Source organism: Gekko japonicus, unplaced genomic scaffold (genome assembly GCF_001447785.1).
Source record: "Gekko japonicus isolate JY-2015 unplaced genomic scaffold, Gekko_japonicus_V1.1 scaffold933, whole genome shotgun sequence".
NCBI classification, from domain to species: Eukaryota; Metazoa; Chordata; class Lepidosauria; order Squamata; family Gekkonidae; genus Gekko; species Gekko japonicus.
This window is the reverse complement of record NW_015165264.1, coordinates 167623-190654: the sequence shown is the minus strand read 5'-3', so window position 1 is coordinate 190654 and position 23032 is coordinate 167623. Positions and strand designations below refer to the sequence as shown.

Genomic DNA, 23032 nt, shown 5'->3' with positions numbered 1-23032 from the left:
ACACACACTAAAAAAAAAAGTGTGCAAATTGTAGCCTTCATCCTGTGTTTCTCAGTTCTGTGCCTGTTTTCTCTTTCATTCCTCTTTCAGTTTTGTGTCCCTCTTTTTCGTCTTGTTCTCACACACTCCTTTCCTTCTACTGCAGTAATATGATTTGTACTGTTACTGAGAAGCAAATAGTATTCTGTTCAATGGAACTTATTGTCAAGTAAGTGTTCTTAGGATTTTAGCCTTCCTTCTTTCCTCCCTTTCCTTTCCTTTTGAAAAGTACTGGGTTCTATTAATGGAGAGGTGGACTACAACATGCTGAACAAGTCACGTTTATTGTATGACCTGGCAAGGGCCAACTATATACACCCACCCCAGACACACCCACAGTCCTATTGGAGGGTTAGAATCTCACGCAAAAGGTCCTATTGGACAACTAAACGTGGCCTAGGATCCTTGGCCCCTATTGTGTTAGGGACCAAGCTGGAGACTGAGCACGCAGACCCCTGGTGGTGGTCCGCAGACACAACACCTTTCCTTTCCTTTTTCTCACAGCAACTTCTTTACTGGCGGACTCCTGGAATCACACTGCAGACGACAGGGATCAGTTTCCCTGGAGGAGATGGCCATTTCGAAGGGTGGCCTCTGTGGAATCACACCCTTGTGGAAGTCCCTCCCCTCCCCAAACTCCCCAAATCTCCAGGAACTTCCCAAGCCAGAACTGGCAGCCCTCTTCCTGAGGCTGCTCCCAAGTTTCTGATGACGGTGCAATATTTGTTCTCCCTTCCTAAAGGAGCCCTACACATAACTGTGTAGTCATTAGCAAATACTGACAGACAGGCACTCTGCACATGCTCAAGTATAAACAATCCAAAGGTGGTAGCTCCTGATTGTCACTTTTGGCACTACCAAAGAAAGAGTCTTGATTGGACAATCGCTACAATTATCCTCCTTTTTTCAGTGAAACTAAGGTAACGGTTCCCTTGTTCGAAAGCCAGTCAAATCCAATTCTAGGTGCTCATCTCCGTTTCAAAGCCGAAGAGCCAGCGCTGTCCGAAGACGTTTCCATGGTCATGTGGTCGGCATGACTAAACACCAGGGCGCACAGAATGCTGTTACCTTCCCGCCGAAGTGGTACCTATTTATCTACTTGCAATTTCTTGCTTTTGAACTGCTATCCGTTGCTGCACCGTCACAACACCAGATCAAACTGCGCGTCTGAACGCACCCACTGAAAGGCCATTAACCAACACCAAGCACACGACCTAAGAGAGGACCCTCTGATGCTGGCCTTGAAAGGGAAACAGTAAGTAGTTCTCGAAGGCTTAAAAAAGAAGAGTTGGATTTATACCCTGCCCTTCACTCGTAGTCTCAGAGTGGCTTACAATCTCCTCACTCTAAATTTGTTCTCCCCACAACAGACACCCTGAGAGGTAGGTGGGGTTGAGAGAGCTCTGAGGGAACTGCTCTTGAAAGAACAGCACTGAGAGAACTGTGACTGACCCAAGGTCACCCATCTGGCTGCATGCGGAGGAGTGGAGAATTAAACCCGGTTCTCCCAATTAGAGTCCACCACTCTTAACCACTACACCAAACTGGTATCACATGCACCATTTAAAATAATGTCCCTCACATTCGCTGTATTTTCTCCAAACCGAAAAAGCTCTTTGGACTACTGGCTTGATGCTGCTGGCTGAGGTTGTTGAGGTGGGATCTGCAGTTTTCCAAGTCTGCTGAGCAATGGTGCACTCACGGCAAATGTTTGGGTCTGATGCACAGAGGATGAAGGCCTTGTCCTGTATGATAACTGATATCACAACAGCTCTAAGGCTCCTCCCAGAGGCAGGGTAGTTGAGGTGAAAGAGGAATGAAGCAGCTGCCTGGGTTGGGTTGGAATCTCTGCCCCTGACCAATGGCTCAGGTTCCTTCCTGGAGGGCCAGCTCCTTCTGCCCTCATAGCCCATCTCTCCATCTTCCATCGTTGTGCTGTCCAGATGCACTGCAAGGTGGGCAAGCAGTTTTAGAGGTCTAGGTGATAGTGGTAAATAGTGGCAGTATTGACAGACCAATAGTCAGTTTCCACAAGGACAGAACTGTAAAATTGTTGTAGCCCCATTAAGAACATCTTCCTTAGTGGTTGCTTTACTTCTTTCCATCCTCCACTTAAAAAAAAACTGTCTGATTAAAAGTTCAATCTGCTTTTTCATTTCATTTCCTGAGACTTCTTCGGTTGTGTTTGAGGGTCATTCCAAGTCTGGCCCAATCTGCATCTAGCATTAGCTTCGCTGTTTTACCAAACCCACGCTGGAACAGAAAGTCCCCTCTACATTGCATGCCACTTTCACTTTGATTGATTGTTGGATTTTATGGCAGTGTCCAGACTGCATGCCACTTTCACTTTGTTTGATCTCCTGATTTTATGGAACTGTCTGCATGGATTTATGGCCGTTTTATGGCCGTTCAGGGGTGTCTCTGCAGTCAGTCCCTGGTTTCATTTGTTAAAATGAAAGCATGCTGGCTCTTTCTCACATACATGCAGGATGTACACACGTTCAACCCTAACACTCCAGAGATGATTTACTATTTGTCCAAATGTAGGCATATTTAGTACGAGAAACCCAATCTGAACTGCTCTGTCCAAGGTCTCTGCAGCCAGAGAGCAGCCTCTCCTGTGAAAGCAGTGACTATAGAGTCTGCTCTGAGCTCAACGGTCATCTGAAGCATCTTTGGAGTTCTCTGTCTCCATGGGGGCTGGAACCCTGGCTCTGGGACATTGCTGGAAAGAAAAGGGGACTGATCTTTGGGATCAGAGTCCGTAGACTGAGGTTTTTGAAACAAAGAGCGAATGGCATCTTGCATCCCTATGGAATGGATGCGGTGGAAGTGGTGTGATTATGAGACAAACAGTAGCTCATCTACCTTCTTTTGCATGAAGGCAAGGAATTTTTTCCTAGCAGAGAGATAAAATTATGTGAAATGGTTCTAACCCTGTTGAGTTCCTGCAGATCAGGATTTGCTGAAGGCAGAAGGAAGAAGGGCACTTAAAAAGCTGACACCTGTAATATGAAAGTGAAATAAATACCTTTTATAAAGTTCTTTTCCCTTTTGCCCAAGAGCTTAGGGATACTTCTAGATCCAGCTTTGCAAATGGAGAAGCAAGTTACCATCCCCTTTGTAAGCAAGGAGAGATCTCGAGAGCCAGAGTAGTGTAGTAGTTTGTGTCAGAGTAGAATACGGGAGACCCAGGTTCAGATCTCCACTCTGCCACGGAAGCTTGCAGGGTGACCTGGGGAAACTCACATGCTCTCAGCCTATCCTCCCTCACATGTTTGTTGTGAGGGTAAAATGGAACACAGAAGAATGATGTCAGCTGCCTTGGGCCTCCACTGGGGAGAGATGAGAGGCTTAAAGGAAGCAAATTAAACAAAGGAACAAAATCTCGGCAGCTTAAAGGCTTTTTCTGTGGCAACTCCATCTCTACAGTAGGGACTGCCCTCAAAAGTGTGGGCTATAACAGAGGCCACTCTTCAGAAGATGATGAAAGGCTGACTTTTCATGAGGTTTTTTGGGCTAAAGTGGTGTGATGATTATTTTACATGGCCTGTGCTTTGAGCCATAGAGAAAAGTGGTCTAGAAATACCTTTAAAAATAAGATTGATGGAATTCATATTATTTTGGAAATGGCCTCCTAAGCCCTATGCAACCAGATAGGGCCCAAACTGTCCCCAAATACACTTCTCCCCGGCTACAGAAAGGACACGGAAAGATTCCGCCCTCTTTTCTTCCTGTTCAGTGAGGAGAAATTGGATTTGAAAGGCTGAGTGGCATGCTGAAGTGAGAAAAATATCCAGTCACAAACCTGAGGCAGTTTAACTGTCAGCAACCAAAGGACAGAAAAGGACAGTTGGGTTTGGAGGGGGAAAGGAGAGGAGGTATCCTGGACTAGGTAGGGAGTCTAGTAGAGCCGGCAGTGATTGATTTTCAAAGGCAAAGTTTGGGTTCTGTAAAGACAGTGAACTTGCTCAAACTGTCTAGTTATTGTTATTGAAGGCAGTACTGCCAAAAGGACAAACATTGTAACTTCAAAGTATGACCCACCTCCCAGCTCTGGTATCAGCTAGCAGGCTGGAGTGGGAAGGAATTACAAGTCACACTTAAAAGGTAAAGGTTCCCTTGCTCGAAAGCCAGTCGAGTCCGACTCTAGGGTTGCGGTGCTCATCTCTGTTTCAAAGCTGAAGAGCCAGCGCTGTCCGAAGACGTTTCTGTGGTCATGTGGCCAGCATGACTAAACACCAAGGCCCACGGAACGCTGTTACCTTCCCACCGAGGTGGTACCTATTTATCTACTTGCAATTTCTTGCTTTCGAACTGCTAGGTTGGCAGGAGCTGGAGCTAGAGATGGGAGCTCACTCCATCATGCGGCAACTCGGGTCTCGAACTGCTGAACTACCAACCTCCCACAGCCTGCAGTTCAGCGTCTTAATTACTTACCAGCTTAATAAACACTGCCCAGCAGCTTTAGGTTGGATTCCTCTGTAAGCTGGGAAGGCACAAGGTGCGTGCTCCCTCATCCCCTTCTCTGTGCTATCCAAGCGCTTCTGAAGCAAAAGTAGCTGGACTTATCTTCTCAATGTTGTGGGAGATGGAGGGGAAGAGTTTGATCCAGGGCTTCGCCTGTGTTTTGATAGCTGAGTTGGAGAGCTCATTTAGCCCTTCCTGGAGGCAAGAAGGGGAATGGGCATGTTAGGCTGCCCGATAAATAGCTTCTTGTGGGAAGCGAAACTCGGCACCTGTTGCCACATTCTGTGCCATTCAAGTGTTCCTCTGCTACCTCAGTAGGGAGTCTACAGGGTACAGGTGGCCTATGGCTACTGGCCTTGCCAGTACAAGGCAGAGGCTGTCTTGCACATCCCCTGGTGTGAAGCAACTAGAGGGAAGGCAAGGCTAGCGTCCCTCAGCCACCGCCACTGTCCTCATTCCATACCCAAGTGGCAGCCCTCTCTTGACCACACTGCCTTGCCTTGAGGGCTATGGACAACACTGGAGTGCCAAGAAGCTTACCTGGAGCAGGTCCTGGAACTTGTGGGAGATGGCAGCCATATCAGAGAGGCAGCTGTCAGTCTTGGGCTGCGCCTGCTCACCCCCAAAGCCCTGCTGAAGCAGCCTTGCACCGTCACTGAGAACAGAAGCACAGAGCAACTGAGAATCATCCCATGTGTCTGCAGAGCCCAGTTTAATATCGGGAGCTGGTTTCTCAACCAAACAATGTAGTCAAAGCACAAAACAGGTTAAATTTGCCAAGTTGAAATCCAGTGTGGTGTAGCGGTTAGAATATTAACCTAGCATCTGTGAGACCCAGGTCTGAATCCCCATTCTGCCACAGAAGCTTGCTGGGGGACCTTCGGGGCCAGTCACACACTTGCAGCCACACCTGCCTCACAGGGTTGTTGTGAGGATAAAATGGGGGAAAGGAGAACCCTGTGAGCTGTTCTGAGGACACACCAGGGAGAAAGGGGGATAGGAAGGTTTTATTAACTAAACAAAGGTGAATGTGGGGGTAGGGATGGGAAACGTTTAAAATGTTTTATATATAAAGCTATTTTAGTCCAGCAGTTTATTTGAATAGATTCTCTACTTCCCCACTTTATTGGTCTGTGGTTGTAGCACTGATGACCATGCCAAAGTTTTGGGATGGGCCAGATTCAAAATTCAAGAAAACAAAACAGCATTCCTAATTGAGACTGAGGAATACCATTGCCTATTTTAGCAGCTAGATGGATATGAGTCAGGCAAACAAACAGCCCATGTAAAACTGGAGTGCAAAGAATAATAGAAAAAGTGGCTGCTGGTGTGGAAAGGCATAACGGTACAGTACCTCCAGGGTCTTCTTTAGAGTCATGATGTTTCCACTGCACACCTCCATGTTGTTTAATATCATCTTTTGAGAGAGAGAGAGAGAGAGAGAGAGAGAGAGATTGGGGGGGGGGGAGGTTGGCAGAATGCTCAAGGGACATAACGCAGCAGAGTCTATCCGGTTTGTGTGTGCTGTTAAGACAGAAAGTTACACATGGAGCCTCTTTATCTTTGCAAAACTAATTTGAGTCCTTTATTAAAAGGAACTCCATTCTACACAGGATAGGGGCAGGATTCTAATCTAGTCTAACTAGCTAGGATGGATAGAGATGCAGAAGGCATGTCCTGCCCTCATGGTGCCAAGAAGCAGAGGGTGGTGAGAGAAGGTGTCAGCCAGAAGGAAGATTCCCTCAGAATAGCATTCTGCACACCAAAGGGAGAACATCAGAGCAATAGAAAGAATGTTCAGGGTCCTGAGCTATTTATCTCGCTGACTCTCTACAGTCCCCCTCTGAAGTCTGAAATGAAGTCCTTCACTTCCAATAGGATGCACAGGAGGGAGTCTTGGGGGTGGAGGAGGGGGCTTGTACCAGCATCCAGACGGCTGAGGTGGATGAAGCTGCTTTCCAAATGTGGCTTCCAGAAAAGGACCTCCCACACATGGAGCAGTAGGCACTGCGACCCTTCTTGCAGCTCTACCAACTCCCCCATCCATTATATCTGAGTTGTACAGGTCCCTTTTAGTAAGGAAGAGGGTTGCTTTCAAAGGATGCTACCATCAAATATGCCCCCCCCCCCAATAAAATGATCAGGCTCTATCAGTATGTAGCAAACCACATTTGCCTCTGTCTGTCTCCATTCTTCTGCTCCACTGATGGTGAGAAGCTCTGGGAATTTACCAAGGATTGGCTGAAGGACAAGCACTACTTAGGTCTTCCAACCTCCAGATCATTTTAGTCACCTTTTCTGTACCATTTTCAGCTTTGTGGCATCAAGGGAATATCCCCATCTGCTCACTTGATATTACGCTGGTTAGACCAAAAGGCCAAATAAAATCCTATTAGGCTTAGCTTTCAGACTTCTATTTCACATCTGGCCTGGAAGTGCAAACCTTACTGGAGGTAGGTGGAGCTGAATTCCTGCTTTAAGTATAGATGAGAGAAACCAAAACCATGCTCATAAATGGACTTTCATTTTCCCAAACAAGAAATGACAGGCCAGTAATATTAAATCATTGTCTGATTTGAACAGGACTGGGAGGCAGGAAGAGAAGTGTGTCAAGTATTTGCCTGGAGGGCAACTTGGAAGACACCCGTTTCATGCTGAAGCACTAATAAGAAATCATTACAGTGCTGCTGGTATAACCTATTTAATTCAAGGAGCAATATCAATTTTTTTTTAAATTAAACAGCTGAGAGAGTTCACGTCTATGACAGGGTGATCCCACCTTGTCACACTTGCATTTATGACAATAATAATAAACCAACTTCAAAAGACATCATATTTGGAACAATAATTAAGCATATACAACAACAGCCAACATGTAACAGTTCAGGCCTGTTGTATTTGAGCAGACCAAGGTCTCATTCTTTCTGACTTGTGTCTAGCCAGTACCTTGAAGATGCACCAACTGTGCTCTGCGTTGAGATGTCCTCCATTCTTTACAGGAGTTTCTGGTATCCCTAACTCTTAATACAGAATATTCATGGAATGGAGAGTGCGTCTGAGATGAGAGTGCGTTCTCCCTGCAGTTTCAGGCCCTCCAATCCCTCAGGCCCTCCAGTTCCTTATAAGGAATACCCCAACTCTTTAACTCCCTCTAGTGGACTCAGGGTTACACTAGCCCAGCAATAAAAGGGGTGAAAACTAAAAGAAAAAGGTCTTGTGACACCTTAAGAACTAACAGAGTTATTGAAGCACAAGCTTTGGTGGTCTACAGCTTCAATAAAGGTGACCCAGATGAGATGTTAAAAGACTCCTCTTTGTTTCTGTTATAATGTGGTCGCTAACCTTCTGGAATAAGGTGGATATTGGCTTCATATCTAACATGTGTTCCTAAAATCAAGTAAAAAGCCTGCCCAGCTGCCCAGTTTTGTGTCAAGAAGCCATTCCAAATAGTATAAATTAAGTGAATCTGTCTTCCCTTTACTGTATCAGAGAAAAGTAGTCAGCATCTAATCAGCTATTCCATCCCAAATTGCCTGTATAAGTCGAGGTCAAATTGGGGGTGGGTGGAGATTCAGCCCTTCCTGAGTTTGTTTGTTTGTTTTCAACTTTTTGGGTTTTTCTGCAGTCCCAGGGAGTCTGTCGGGGGAGATTGTGCCCCCTATCTGTGGAAATAAGTATCTGCACACAGAGGGGACTGTTGAGAATTATATAGATGAGCTGAAATGCTTATAGGCTTATGGGAATAGCTGTATCACTGGTTTGTATTTTTGTGCTTGTAATAAAAACTAGCTCCCCACCATGCTTGACCATGTTCCTTCTTTACTCACTTGTAAAGCTCAAGCCATGAACAGAACAAATTCTTGTTGACTAGGCAAGCGATCAACTTGTATGGGTGTGCAACCAGCCATACTCCGTAAGCTACAGTATCACTATGATACTGTTCAGTGTTCATTTCCTGAAACACAAAGAACTGGGGGCTGGTAAGCTTCTTAGTGATGGGCCAAAACTATCTAGAAATGCAAATTTCATTCACCCACCACAGAATGCTCTTTCCTCATCAGTAACAAGACACAACTGAAATCATTATGAATGGGGGTGAAACTTGGATGCTTTTCAATTCCATTATTGAGAGAATGGTGGGACAGAAATACTTTAATAAATAAACATCCAACTTCAGCTTTTCTAACCGATATGAGGCCCTTACTGTCTTCCCCCAATAACAGGAAGTTATCGACTGATCGATCTTCCCCACCATAACTTTGTTTCCATCTGTATGATTATTAGGTACTAGACTGATACCCGTTCTTCGCCACGGTATTTAAGTTCCGTAAATCCAGTTATAATACTGATGATGTGAAGTTTGAAAGGTAACATTTGTTGTAGGAATTCTAATGGAGAAGATTGTACTGTAAAGGATGAAGAGAGACATGTTGTTGTTGTTCAGTCGCACAGTCGAGTCCGACTCTTCGCGACCCCATGGACCAGCTCCCGCCAGGCCCTCCTGTCTTCCGCCGTCCTCTGAAGTTGGCTCAATTTCATGTTCGTTGCGTCGCTGACACTGTCCAACCATCTCATCCTTTGACCTTCAATCTTTCCCAGCATCAGGGTCTTCTCCAGGGAGTGCTCCCTTCTCATTTGGTGGCCAAAGTATTTGAGCTTCAGTTTCATTATCTGGCCTTCCAGGGAACAGTCAGGGTTGATTTCTTTTAGGATTGACTGATTTGATCTTCTTGCAGTCCAAGGGACTCTCAAGAGTCTTCTCCAGCACCATAGTTCAAAAGAATCTATTCTTCGGCGCTCGGCCTTCCTTATAGTCCAACTCTCGCAGTCATACATGACTACTGGGAATACCATTGCTTTGACCATGCGGACTTTTGTTGGCAGGGTGATGTCTCTACTTTTTATCATGCTGTTTAGGTTCGCCATCGCTTTCCTCCCAAGGAGCAGGCGTCTTTTAATTTCATGGCTGCTGTCACAGTCTGCGGTGATCTGGGATCCCAGGAACGTGAAGTCTGTCACCACTTCCACGACTTCCCCTTCTATTTGCCAAGGAGTGATGGGGCCGGATGCCATGATCTTAGTTTTTTTGATGTTGAGCTTCAAGCCCAGTTTTGCGCTCTCATCTTTTACTCTGAGCAAGAGGCTCTTAAGGTCCTCTTCACTTTCTGCCATCAGAGTGGTATCATCTGCATATCTGAGGTTGTTGATCTTTTCCCCAGCAATCTTAATTCCCGCTTGTGATTCATCCAGGCCAGCATTTCGCATGATGTACTCTGCATATATATTAAATAAGCAAGGTGACAATATACATCCTTGTCGTACTCCTTTTCCTATGCTAAACCAATCAGTTGTTCCATATCCGGTTCTAACTGTCGCTTCTTGGCCCTTATACAGGTTTCTCAAGAGACATGTGAGGTGGTCTGGTACTCCCATCTCTTTAAGGACCTGCCATAGTTTGTTGTGATCCACACAGTCAAAGGCTTTAGCATAGTCAATGAAGCAGAAGTAGATATTTTTCTGGTACTCTCTTGCTTTCTCCATAATCCAGCGAATGTTGGCAATTTGATCTCTAGTTCCTCTACCTCTTCGAAACCCAGCTTGTACTTCTGGTAGTTCTCTATCCACGTACTGTTGAAGCCTAGCTTGTAGGATCTTGAGCATGACCTTGCTAGCATGTGATATGAGTGCAATTGTGCGATAGTTTGAACATTCCTTGGCATTGCCCTTCTTTGGGATTGGAATGTATACTGACCTTTTCCAATCCTGTGGCCACTGTTGCGTTTTCCAAATTTGCTGGCAAATGGAGTGCAGAACTTTAACAGCATCATCTTCTAAGACTTTGAATAGCTCAGCTGGAATACCATCACCTCCACTAGCTTTGTTGTTAGTAATGCTTTCTAAGGCCCATTTAACTTCACATTCCAGGATGTCTGGCTCGAGGTCAGTGATTATACCGTCGTGGTTGTCAAGGACATCGAGGTCTTTCTTGTATAGTTCTTCTGTGTATTCTTGCCATCTTTTCCTAATCTCTTCTGCTTCTGTTAGGTCCCTACCGTTTTTGTCCTTTATCATGGCCAGCTTTGCATGGAACGCTCCCTTGATTTCTCCAATTTTCTTGAAGAGATCTCTAGTCCTTCCCATTCTATTGTTTTCTTCTATTACTTTGCACTGTTCATTCAGGAAGGCCTCCTTATCTCTCCTTGCTGTTCTCTGGAAATCTGCGTTCAGTTGGGTAAATCTTTCCTTTTCGCCTTTGCCTTTCGCTTTCCTTCTTTCCTCTGCTATTTGTAAAGCCTCATCAGAAAGCCACTTTGCTTTCTTACATTTCTTTTTCTTTGGGATGGTGGTGATTGCTGCCTCCTGTACGATGTCACGAACCTCTGTCCATAGTTCTTCAGGCACTCTATCTATCAAATCCAGACCCTTGAATCTATTCTTCACCTCTACTGTATATTCATCAGGGATGCGATCTAGGTCAAACCTGAATGGCCTCGTGGTTTTCCCAATTTTCTTCAGTTTAAGTCTGAATTTTGCAATGAGTAGCTCATGATCTGAACCACAGTCAGCTCCAGGTCTTGTTTTTACTGACTGGATAGAGCTTCTCCATCTTTGACTGCAAATTATATAGTCAATCTGATTTCGGTGTTGCCCATCTGGTGATGTCCATGTGTAGAGTCGCCTCTTAGGTTGTTGGAAAAGGGTGTTCGCTATGACCAGTGTGTTCTCTTGACAAAACTCTGTTAACCTTTGCCCTGCTTCATTTTGCTTTCCAAGGCCAAACTTGTCTGTTATTCCAGTTACCTTTTGACTTCCTACTTTAGCATTCCAGTCCCCTATGATGATGAGGACATCATTTTTTGGTGTTAGTTCTAGGAGGTGTTGTAGGTCTTCATAGAACCGGTCCACTTCAGCCTCTTCTGCATCAGTGGTTGGGGCATACACTTGAATTACTGTGATGTTGAATGGTTTGCCTTGGAATCGGACAGAAATCATTCTGTCATTTTTGAGATTGTATCCCAGTACTGCCTTTTGCACTCTCTTGTTGACTATAAAGGCCACACCATTTTTTCTACGAGATTCCTGGCCACAGTAGTAGATATAATGGTCTTCTGAGTTAAATTCGCCCATTCCTGTCCACTTTAGTTCACTGATTCCTAGGATATCGATGTTCAGTCTTGCCATCTCATTTTTGACCACGTCAAGCTTACCTTGATTCATAGATCTTACATTCCAGGTTCCTATGCAGTATTGTTCTTTGCAGCATCGGACTTTCCTTTCACCATCAGACACATCCACAACTGAGCGTCCTTTCGGCTTTGGCCCAGCCGCTTCACTCTTTCTGGGGTTACTTGTACTTGTCCTCTGCTCTTCCTCAGTAGCATATTGGACACCTTCCGACCTGAGGGGCTCATCTTCCGGCGTCATATCTTTTAGCCTTTTGATACTGTCCATGGGGTTTTCTTGGCAAAAATACTGGAGTGGGTTGCCATTTCCTTCTCCAGGTGGATCACGCTTGGTCTGAGTTCTCTGCTGTGGCCTGTCCGTCTTGGGTGGCCCTTCACGGCATAGCCCACAGCTTCATTGAACTGCGCAAGCCCCCTCGCCACGACAAGGCAGTGATCCATGAGGGGCCACAAGTGATGGGCCACTACATAAAAGTGCCTAACATCTGGTGACACTCTGGACAAAACTCTATGGTAGAATTAGCTTCAAACCATAGAGTTTTGCCCCCAAAACAGAGTGTAGCCCCCACGATGTCACCAATATGTGTATGTCACTTTCGGGTGATGTAGGCACGTCACTGACATCCCTGACGTGTACGTCACCTGGAGGGGGCATAGGAACGTCACGCTTCTTCCCTCCCCTCTCTTCGAGCCTCCTTGTAAGTCCACCGCCGGCTTGTGGGCCAGACTTGGCAACCCTACTTTTCTCGTAGGGCTTGGTCCCCAGGCCCCTGATCATCCTTGATCCCGGTCAAACGAGCGGGATGATCCACTGCCAAAAGGAGGCAAATTAGAGCCGGAGCAAAAAGAACCGCGGGAGTGCAATCTGACGTGCCCCCACGGCTCTATGCTCTGGCAGCTGATCAAATGTTGTGCAGCAAACCGGCAGTAGCACAGTTGTGCGCATGCGTGGGATGGGGAACGGCGCTGGCTGCGACGGGCTACCAGCGCTTCCCCGACCAGACGCCTGGAGTTGCCGCACATCATCCGGAAGGTAGTGCTCTGTTGCTAGTACCTTTTAAATGTGCATTTTCGGGCCGAAGGGACGGATCGGGGATGGGTGCGTGATGCTTCCCAGATGTTGCGGTGTGCTGGTGGGCAGGAGCTGGAACTAGAGATGAGAGCTCACTCCATCATGCGACACCCGGGTCTCGAACTGCTGAACTACTGACCTCCCACAGCCTGCACTTCAGCGTCTTATCCACTTGAGCCCCCGCAGCTCTATATATATATATATATATATATATAAAAGGTGTCTATTTGCTTATGATGACTTTTACAGTGTGTTGGTTTTTAAGGCTTTTATAAGATTGTTAAAAAGCTGCAGCTGTTATTTATATTTTAGAGCTAGATTTTACTGTTCTATCTTATAATATATATATATATATATATAAATAAAAGGTGTCTATTTGCTTATGATGACTTTTACAGTGTGTTGGTTTTTAAGGCTTTTATAAGATTGTTAAAAAGCTGCAGCTGTTATTTATATTTTAGAGCTAGATTTTACTGTTCTATCTTATATTTGTTGTTCATTGTATATTGTAAACTATCTTGAGGACTACAGGCCAAGAGCCCAGTCTATACTATTTTAAATAAACACATAGGTCCATCTTTCTTCATTGACTCTCTGTTTACACTTTTGGTCCTCCTAGCTCAGAGGCAAAGGCAGCACGACTGTTTGCCTCCGGTGCTTTTCATCTGCTTTTGTACTAGCTGCACAGCACGTATGCCTTCCGTTTCATTACATTGCACGGCTGAGTCTTGGCAGTTGTTCTTGCCTCATTGGCCAGTGCCATACATTTATTCTAGAGTGATTTCACAGTGAACATGAAATGAATCTTTCACACACTGCGCTTCTCACCCAGAGCCACCAGGTGACAGTAGATCGTGTACAAAATCTGCAGGACTGAGTTTAGTGGCAATAAAGTAGTGTCGGAATATTGAGCTTCAAGTCTAGGTTTTAAAGCATGTCTAATACAATTTCATATGTGATGAAAATCAATCTGGATTAATCCCGATCTGGAGCAGGAGCCAAAGCAAACTTAAATTACCTTGCTGTAGCAATTTCTTCACCACCTTGCCTTGTGTGTTCTCCTTATGCACCCTCAAATCTTACAAAGAAATCTGAACTGGACCAAACATATATATGTGTTTGATTTATTTGGGGATGTATGCTCTTCTCTCCCCGGGGACTCGAAGCGGCTCACAACTTAGTTATCCCTTCTTCCATTTTTAACTTCACAGCAGCCACCCTGTGTGGGACGTTAGGTTGAGAGAGAGTGACTGGTTAAGGTCACCCTGCAAGCTTCCATGGCGGAGTGGGAATTCAAACCATGGAATGGCTGTCTCCACATATTGTTGGGTATTGCACTGCAGCAGTCACTGAGTCACAACTGGATTTTCCTGCGTGGACAAAGCAGCCCAGTTGCAACTGATTGCTAGAGCTCAATGGTAGTGAACAATGTATGAATGCAGCCAGTGTGACTTTGTGTCCTGGGTTCTCAGGATGGGAGCTGAGTAACAAGTTCCTGGCACTGAACTGGGGAATTGCCCTTTCTGTTCGCCTTGGGACCTATGCCAGTTGAATCCCAAACACAGCAATTATTTCATCTGGGGTTGCTACAATAGCGCCTGGCTTAAAATAGCTTTCTAAGGAGAGAGAGCGAGGGAGAGGGAGGACAGATTTGACCAGAGTGACCTAGACTTGAGCTGTCGACTGACAGGTGTCTGTCTGTAAGTCAGATATGTTATAAACCATCAAGGTGTCTCTCTGCCCACGCTGCACTCAAGGAAGAACACACACGAGCCATTTGTATCTACTCTGCCACACAACTTGCTTTCAATTGTTTCTCGAGCAACTGACGTTATGGGGCTCAGTGATCAGGAATGGCAGAGGGTCTTGGACATCTGGGGAAAAGTGGAACCAGATCTCCCTGCACACGGACAGGAAGTTATCATCAGGTAAGCAGAAGCTGCTGACGGAAATCTGAGAAGCTACAGCGCCTGGAATAAAAAGGGTGTTTTGTGCCGCTTTAAAGTCTAACAGTTTTATTACAGCCTATGTTTTCATAGAGTAAACCTTACTTCACCGTATGCACTTGGTTATGCTTGAATGAAAAAAAAAGATATATCTATGTGTACAGAAGAAAACAAAATTGTAAACAGTGTGGCCAAAAAGCTGAGACAACTAAGACGTACGGTGGGGTATTAATTTGGGCTGCAGGAAGCAAAGCTTAGAAGCTGCCGTAGTGGAGTTAAGAACCTGCCTGGCCTATTACCAACAGATAATAATTATATGGGCAGAAGAAAAAGGAAGATAAACTTGCAAGTGACCCTGAGGATGTCAGTTCTTTGAATTGATTTTATTAGATAATCGTTGGAGTAAGGAAATCCTGATTCATCATTCAGATTTTCTGTTTAAGGTGTTCTGATCCGTTGCTGCTGTAACTGGCATTATTGAATAACTCATTAGCAAAGGTAACAAAGAATAAACAAGAAGATTAGAGCCGCAGCCTTCCCATATTTGCATTTCATTACAAGCCAGCAGAGCTGATAGGTTTGCATTCTATCCAGGAGAACAGAATGTCGAGGTTCTAACTAACCAAGGCACACAAGCAACCAGCAAAAAACACAGAATGCAGTTTCCTGATTGTTCGGCAGTACTGTACAAACGATCTTAATATCTATAACATAGTGGGAGTTAAAACAGCATGTCTCCCCAGTACCTTTTTATCCCACCCATTATCCATGCAGCACAGGACAGCATATATGAGTATGTCATCTCACAGCAACCCTGTGAGGTAGGTTAGACTGAGTGAGAATGACTGGCCCAGGAAGCTTTGCGGTAGAGGGGGGATCCTAGTCTGACACTATTACATTTGTATTAAAATCTGCTCCAGGTAAGTGGGAAACAGCAACAAAATGCTGAAGTAGGTCTCTTGCAGCACTACTCTGCCTGGCCCCAAACAACGACTACAGTACTACTGCACGGTTGCTCCTCTGTGTTGGGTGCCAGCTAGCTCCAGACAGGAATGCTTCATTGTCCTAGCAACAGACCTGTAGGGTGCTCATGTTCAGGATTTGCTGTGGTCCCAAAATGAAGAGCTGCATGATGCTTAGTGCACTAGTACGAGATCACTACACTCAGGTTAGAGGCTGCCTGCCCAAACCTTCTCTTAGCAGTTCAGAACAGGATTTAACTCCCTCACCGGAATGGTGTTAAAGGGAGGTTTAGGATTGCCTTCCACTTCCAAACTTGAGTGCCATAGACTGGTGGAAAGAAGGTTGGATGTACCTCCATCCATAGGTGCTGTTAAGTCACAACAGATTTATGGCAACCCCCCAGCAAGGGGCTTTCAAGGAAAGTGAGAAGCAGAGGTGGTTTGCCATTGCTTTCTTCTGCAGAGACATTCTTGGTGGTCTCTCATCCAAATACTGACCCTGCTTTGCTTCCAAGATCTGGTAAGACTGGGTTATGCCATGCCACATTCCCTTTTTTTGGGTGGGGGGACTGTACCTTTCCTCCTTCCTCAATTTTTTCTCTGTTATTTTCACGAATGCAGAAGCACGCATGTTTGGGAGATGCAGACTGCCTCTTCCTTTACCAGAATGGATGTGGGGCAGGAATTAATTTCCCTTCACTGCTAAAGGAAGGTTTGGGGGCAAACTAAACCAGTGCCAAACTAAACCAGTACAGTCCTGGGCATTTGTTTGGAGACTACGTGAAAGAAACTGGATGCATTGCCTATTCTTTCACTCTATTGTTCCAGAAACCTTTGAAATGTAAGGGCCTCTGCCCCTTTATGGTTTAAATGTTTGGTTTCTCCAATTTGGATTGGAGAAAATAATTTCCCCACAGATCTCAATTACCCTCCCCCAAAGGAACCCATTGGGCTGCAAATGGAGTAGAGCCTCTAAAGTGTAAAGAGTCCTTGGAGGAGAATTTGGGGTCAGGAGACATGGACATAAACCGGACATTATAGTCAAAAGGAGATTTTTCTCTGCCTTGACTTCCAAATTGGAGTGCCTTGGGGTTTTTTTTAGCATCCGTGTGATGTCATCCTCTAATCATCCACTGTCCAGGATTTCCCCATTTTTGGCATGCTCTTTCCCAAACCTGCTTTAATCTGATCTTTTTGGAAGGAATGCAATCCAAGCACGTAAGCAAGCCATTTGTCTGGGAAGCTGTGCCTTGTCAGGAGTCTAGCCCACATCAGCACTATCTTCCTTCTAACAACCCCTCACAATTGCCATTTCCCCCGCCGTGCCTCCAGATGGCTTTTTGAAGGTTTTCAAAATAATCAGTAATTGATACTGCACTTGTAATGTATCCATCTCTGACTGCGTGTGCGGCTAGGTCGCCACTCGGTCAGGCGAAGTGGCCGAGCTTCACTCTCAGGAACAATGGGCCAAGCGGATCCTTGCCCGTACCAATGGGAGGGCTAGGCTCCCGGCCGAGAGCCCATGGAACTCTCGGCCACTATAATGATCAATCACTTGTGTGTGGGTGTGTTTTGGGTGTGGGATTGTTGCACATATAAACCGGCCTGCGAGCCGGTTAAAGTTGTCTTGTTCTGAGCTGAAATAAAGTATGAGAGCTGAAATCGCTAGTAGGTCTCAGTACTTTTCAGCACTGTAGCACAAAAATAGCAATCTAGTGCCATGACCTACCAGTTCCTCTGAATTCCTAACTCACATTTTTTTTCTTTGTTCTTTCCTCTTATATTTCTGCAACAGAAAAAGGGTCCCGGGTAGGTTTGCGAACTCTGGCTTTGGAAATTCCTGGAGATTTGGGGGTAGTGCTTGGGGACAGCGCAGTCTGGAAAGGGAAGGAAGCTCAACCAGGACGTGATGCCATAGAGTCCACCTTCTGAAGCGGCCATCTCCTCCAGGAAAACTGATCTCTGTAGTCTGGAAATCAGTTGTAATTCCAGGCAGGCCCGTAGCTAACAACTTTTTGCTCAGGGGGCCCATGTTTTTCTCGGGGGGCCCACCACCAATGTTCCCTCTAAGCTGTGGAGTCTTGTGAGCAAAAATTCTGCTTTGTGAGCTCCTGGCATTAAAGTTGTGAGTGAGCGATTTGGCTACAGCATACATTAGTTTGCTCTGGAGCCCTCCTTCCTGAGCCAAGACAAAAAGGTGTGAGCTAGAGGCTAAAAAACTGTGAGCTAGCTCACACTAACTCAGCTTAGAGGGAACACTACCTGTGAGGTAGGTGGGGCTGAGAGGGCTCTTTCCAGAACTGCAGCCCTGGGATCTCCCATCAAGTACTAACCAGGACCCAGCCTGCTTAGCTTCCAAGATCTGATGAGATCGGGCTCGCCTGGGCCATCCAGGTCCTGGTCAGTCCCTGATATCTCCAGGTAAAAGGACTGAGTGGTAGGCAGTGTGAAAGGCCTCTGCCTGAGACCCTGGAGAGCGGCTGCCAGTCTGGGTAGACAATACTGACCAAGGGTCTGACTCAGTATAAGGCAGCTTCATGTGCTCATGTGTACCTCACTTTTAGGAGGGGCCGTGGCTTAGTGGCTGAGCATCTGCTTGGCATGCAGAAGGTTCCAGGTTCAATTCCTGGCATCTCCAGGTAAAAGGACCAGGCAGACCTCTGCCTGAGACCCTGGAGAGCTGTAAAGAGGGGCTGTGGCTCAGTGGAAGAGCCTCTGCTTAGCAGGCAGAAGGCCCCAGGTTCAATCCCCAGCATCTCCAGTTAAAAGGACCAGGCAGGAGGTGATGTGAAAGACCTACACCTGAGACCCTGGAGAGCTGTAAAGAGGGGCTGTGGTTCAGTGGCTGAGCATCTGCTTGGCTTAAAGAAGGTCCCAAGTTCAATCCCCAGGCAGCAGCTCCAGTTAAAAAGGACCAGGCAGAAGGTGATAGGAGAGACCTCCGCCTGAGGCCCCGTAGAGCTATAAAGAGGGGCTGTGGCTCAGTGGTAGAGCCTCTGCTTGGCATGCAGTAGATCCCAGGTTCAATCCCCAGCATCTCCAGTTAAAAGAGCCAGGCAGTAGGTGATGTGAAGACCCTGGAGAGCTGTAAGAAGGGGCCGCGGCTCAGTGGCAGAGCCTCTGCTTGGCATGCAGAAGGTCCCAGGTTCAATTCCTGGCATTGCCAGTTAAAAGGACCAGGCAGGAGGTGATGGGAAAGATGCTGGAGAGTGGCTAGCAGCCTGGGTAGACAATGCTGACCTTGATGGACTGAGAGGGCCATGAGTCAGCATAAGGCAGCTTCTGGTTCTGAACAAGGTTCTGGTTCTCTCTCACCCACTTTAAACCCACTCCCTGTACCTATTCAAACACCCAAAGCGGGTTACGACGACGTCCTCCCTGCCTTCATTTTATCACCCCCAAAACAATCTGGTGAGGTGGGTGAGGGTTAGAGCAACAGGGCAGTGAGCGGCCACAGCAGAATGTGGGATTCGAACCCAGCCAATTTCTAGCTTTCGAACTGCTAGGTTGGCAGGAGCTGGAACTAGAGATGGGAGCTCACTCCATCATGCGGCACCCGGGTCTCGAACTGCTGAACTACCGACCTTCCACAGCCTGCAGTTCAGCGTCTTAACCACTTGAGCCGCCGCAGCTCCTTAATAGGGACAAACCAGTGACCAACATGACAGTCCGGAAGTGGCCAAATCAGCCAGATATCACCGACGCCGTTTTGGATGTATGCTGGTATCAGCACTCCTCGCTCGGAAATCTAACCTAGGGCTGTAACTGTGTATGACCACAGCCTTCTTGCACTTTGGGATCAGGGGAAACACTTCCCCGTCGTTTGAATCCTAACATGGAGGGGGGGGTGGAGTCCTGTTGCTCTGCAGGCCGAGAGCAAACAAAGATCCCCTTCCCCGCCCTCCCCGAGGTCCAGGCCTCACCGACTGAGCGACAGGGAGCATATGGGGAGGGCGTCGAAGACAAAGGGGGAGCGCCGCTGGTAGGAGAGGGCTCCGTGCCGTCAGGGGGCGGCACACTGGCCGCATTGTTGAAGAAGGGCTCGGATGGCTGCTGGCCTGCCGAGGAATCTGCCAAGAGACAGCCGCGGGAGGGAGGGCCCGCCGCACGGACTGTTTAGTTAAATCGGGAGGAGGAGGAGGACTGCTGGGAAAGGCACCGCGCTGGAACGATCCGCACCATAGCGAGGAGAGGGAGGGAGGGAGGGAGGGGGGGGGAGAGTCCTAACTTCCAGTTCTGTCTCCAGGCTCTGGAAAGCAAGACAGAAGCGTTTGGTTTTACTCAGAGTCTGCTCATCTCGAAGGGGCTCCGGGACTCTGGCTCGTTCCTCCTCCTGCAGACAGACCCACACGCCGCGGCTGCCCGTCTCCGGGCCCAGAGGGGCTCCTTTCGGCCGGGCGGCCGGCGGCGGGCAGGGAAGGCTCATGGGCCCGGCGGCGGCGGCGGCAGAGCTGGGCGAGCGTTCCTCAGCAGGGCAGCCCAGAGGAGCATCGCTGCCCACAAAGTTACCTTCCCACCAGGAGAGGCGGCGGGCGGCGCGCTTCCCACTCGGAGGGGAGGGGGCGTCCCCCTCCTCCTCCTCCTCACGAGGGGCTCCTTGCCGGAAGAAGGCGAGATCCGCGTCGGGGGCAGCGGGATGCAGGAGAAGGAGGAGGCGGTGCTGACTTTGCAGGGCAGCGGCAGCGAGGGGGAGGGCCCGTTTCTCGGTCTGGTTCGGCTTGAGATTCCAGAGGGGTTTGCCGAACTGCAGTGGGGGGGAGGGGGAGCAGAGGATCGAGAGGGAGGGGGCCCGCAAAGCCAGCAGGGGGGCCGGGCCCCGTGGGCCCCACACAGGCTACGGGCCTGATTCCAGGAGAACTTCTGGTCCCACCTGGAGGGTGTAACCCAGGGAGGGTTGCCAGACTGAGCCTGGCAGCTGGCAGGAGAGTTGGGGGTGGGGATATGATGGGGACTGGCATCGCAAGTATGATGACATCACTTCTGGGGAAAACCCAGAGCAGTAGCTCTAGGAATCACTGGAAACCCTATGGTAACCGGTGATTCCTAGAGCTATCACTAACTTCCAGCTTTCCCCTCCATTCCATTGGCAGGATGTTTCAGAGCTATCCTGAGACCATGGAACACTTTGGCAAGTTTAAACACCTGAAGACGCTTGATGAGATGAAGAGCTCAGAAGAACTGAAGAAGCATGGAACGACTGTCCTCAGTGCCCTGGGCAGAATCCTGAAGCGGAAAGGGAACCATGAAGCAGAACTCAAACCACTGGCACACAGCCATGCCACCAAGCATAAGATCCCCATCAGACACCTCGAGGTAAGAGTGAGTTGGTGGTGTGGACTACACCTGAATGGCCAGGATGCAGGCAGGAGGTCCCAGGCTTGCATCCCTTTCTGCACTATGCACCTGTGCACGTGTGTTTGCCTGCTGCTAGGAGTATCTATTGTTGTAGACCATTAAATTGTTCTATATTACTAATTACTAGTATGACTAAGATCACAAACAAATCAAAGTAAAGAACTTTTTGGGTCAAATGAATTATGACCCAGATTATCCACAATTAAGATTGCCCATGGTTTTAAAAGGATATAAGAAGCTATGGATGGGAGCAGGGATCTGGATCGGGGCCATGATGATGGGGTAGGAGGTTTTTTCTAACCCTTGCCCCAATTTTCCAATGCATATTGCCCCCCCATAACCGATCCTTTGCCCTGTAGGGGAAACATAAAGTCATGTCTGTGGTATTGGCATCTTTTCCATAAAAGGAAAAAAACCCCACCTCTGGGGCATGAGCAAATTGCACCTGGGAAACAGGAGGGAAGGGTGAAAATGCCCCTCTGCTAGTGTCATGGCCCTCCATCCAAATCCCACGTGGCTGCTTTTAGCATTTTTTTTTAAAAATAAATCCTATTGATGCATTCCTCGGTGCACTTCATTTGGCACCTAAGCAGTATTGATTACATAGTTTAATAAATAATAATGTCTAGCATTTATATAGCACTTGCAGAATTCAAAGTGCTTCGCATACAGTGCCTTCTTGTAACCAGTAGAACAGCCCTGTACATTAGTCCAGGACTAGTATCTTTATGCTGCATGTGGAAGACTGAGCCTGAGAGAGGGTTGCTTGCCTAAAGCCACACGGCGTGGCAGAGACAAGATTTGAATCAGGGGTCTTCAGTGTCACTTCAGCCAGGGGTCATTTCGTAGAAAAAGAGGTGCAGGAGCTTATTAGCATACCTGCTATTAGCATAATCATTAGCAAAAAGCAAAAAAGGGGGGAGGCATCTTCAAAAGCTGGCCTGCCAAGGCGGGCTGGGGGGGAAGCGAAAGTTTAAACCCCTTCCCTCTAGAGTCGCGCCGCAGGGGCGGCAGGATCCTTCCATTGTATTCTATGGTCCCATAGAATAAAATGGAAAGATTGTGCCTGCATGTCTGCCCAGCTCCCCTTCCTGTCTCCAGGCAGCCCTGCACGATCTTCTCCAAGTGTCCCGTAGCTGCGGAGCCGGGCAGACATGCCTGGCTTCCCTGGCTTCCCTGCGCAATATTCTCTGAGTGCCCTGCAGCTGTGGGGCTGTGAGGCACTCAGAGAAGATCACTCAAAAGGATTGATTGATGCTTTGAATCTTGTCCCCTAAAGCTGAAGTTCTTTACCTTTTCTTATTGAAGGTGCTTTCTTCATGGAGATGATTTCCTGTGGTTTCCCTATTGCTACTGTGGCTACCAATTCTGCACAGCAGTAACAAGGCTTCCATGTGGTGGATAACATGATTGCTATAGTGTTATAATGACCTATTGCCATGGTCGCCTAGTTCCCAGATTTCTTTCTTTCTAAGCCTGTAGCCCTTTTCATTCCTCAGGCCACACAGTTTCACAATGACAATGACTTACTTTTTAAAAAATGGAAGCTAGGAGTGAGTACATTGTAGCAATAGATCATCTCTCCTTATCATAATTGAATAGTGGGGACCCACGTTCTAAAATGCGCCCCGTTAGTGTATGGGCGAAAAAATTGCCACTCAGAAGATGCTGCCTCCAATGACTGGCTCCCTCAGCGAACCTGGCCTGTCATTGGCTGGGTGGCTGGGAGGGGAGGGAGCCAGTCATCGCAGCCAGCGTCGTCTTCACTGACGGGCCGCATACAGTCCAGCTAACGGAGCCGGTAGGGTCCGCCACTGCAGGCCGGCGAACGGGCCTTCATACTGGCTCCCTCAGCGAACCTGGCCTGTCATTGGCTGGGTGGCTGGGAGGGGAGGGAGCCAGTCATCGCAGCCAGCGTCGTCTTCACTGACGGGCCGCATACAGTCCAGCTAACGGAGCCGGTAGGGTCCGCCACTGCAGGCCGGCGAACGGGCCTTCAGGCCC

At 47.6% G+C, this 23032-nt stretch overlaps 1 protein-coding gene across 1 annotated transcript in view; it reads left to right on the top strand.

Moving 5' to 3' along the window:
• Positions 1-14436: 14436 nt before the first annotated feature.
• MB (myoglobin) overlaps positions 14437-23032 on the top strand; it is a 13544-nt gene continuing 4948 nt past the window's right edge. Inside the window, exons 1-2 of the mRNA XM_015410198.1 lie at positions 14437-14693; positions 20764-20986. Of these exons, the coding sequence (XP_015265684.1) occupies positions 14599-14693; positions 20764-20986 (318 nt within the window). The 5' untranslated portion in view covers positions 14437-14598. The remainder of the gene's footprint in view (positions 14694-20763; positions 20987-23032) is intronic.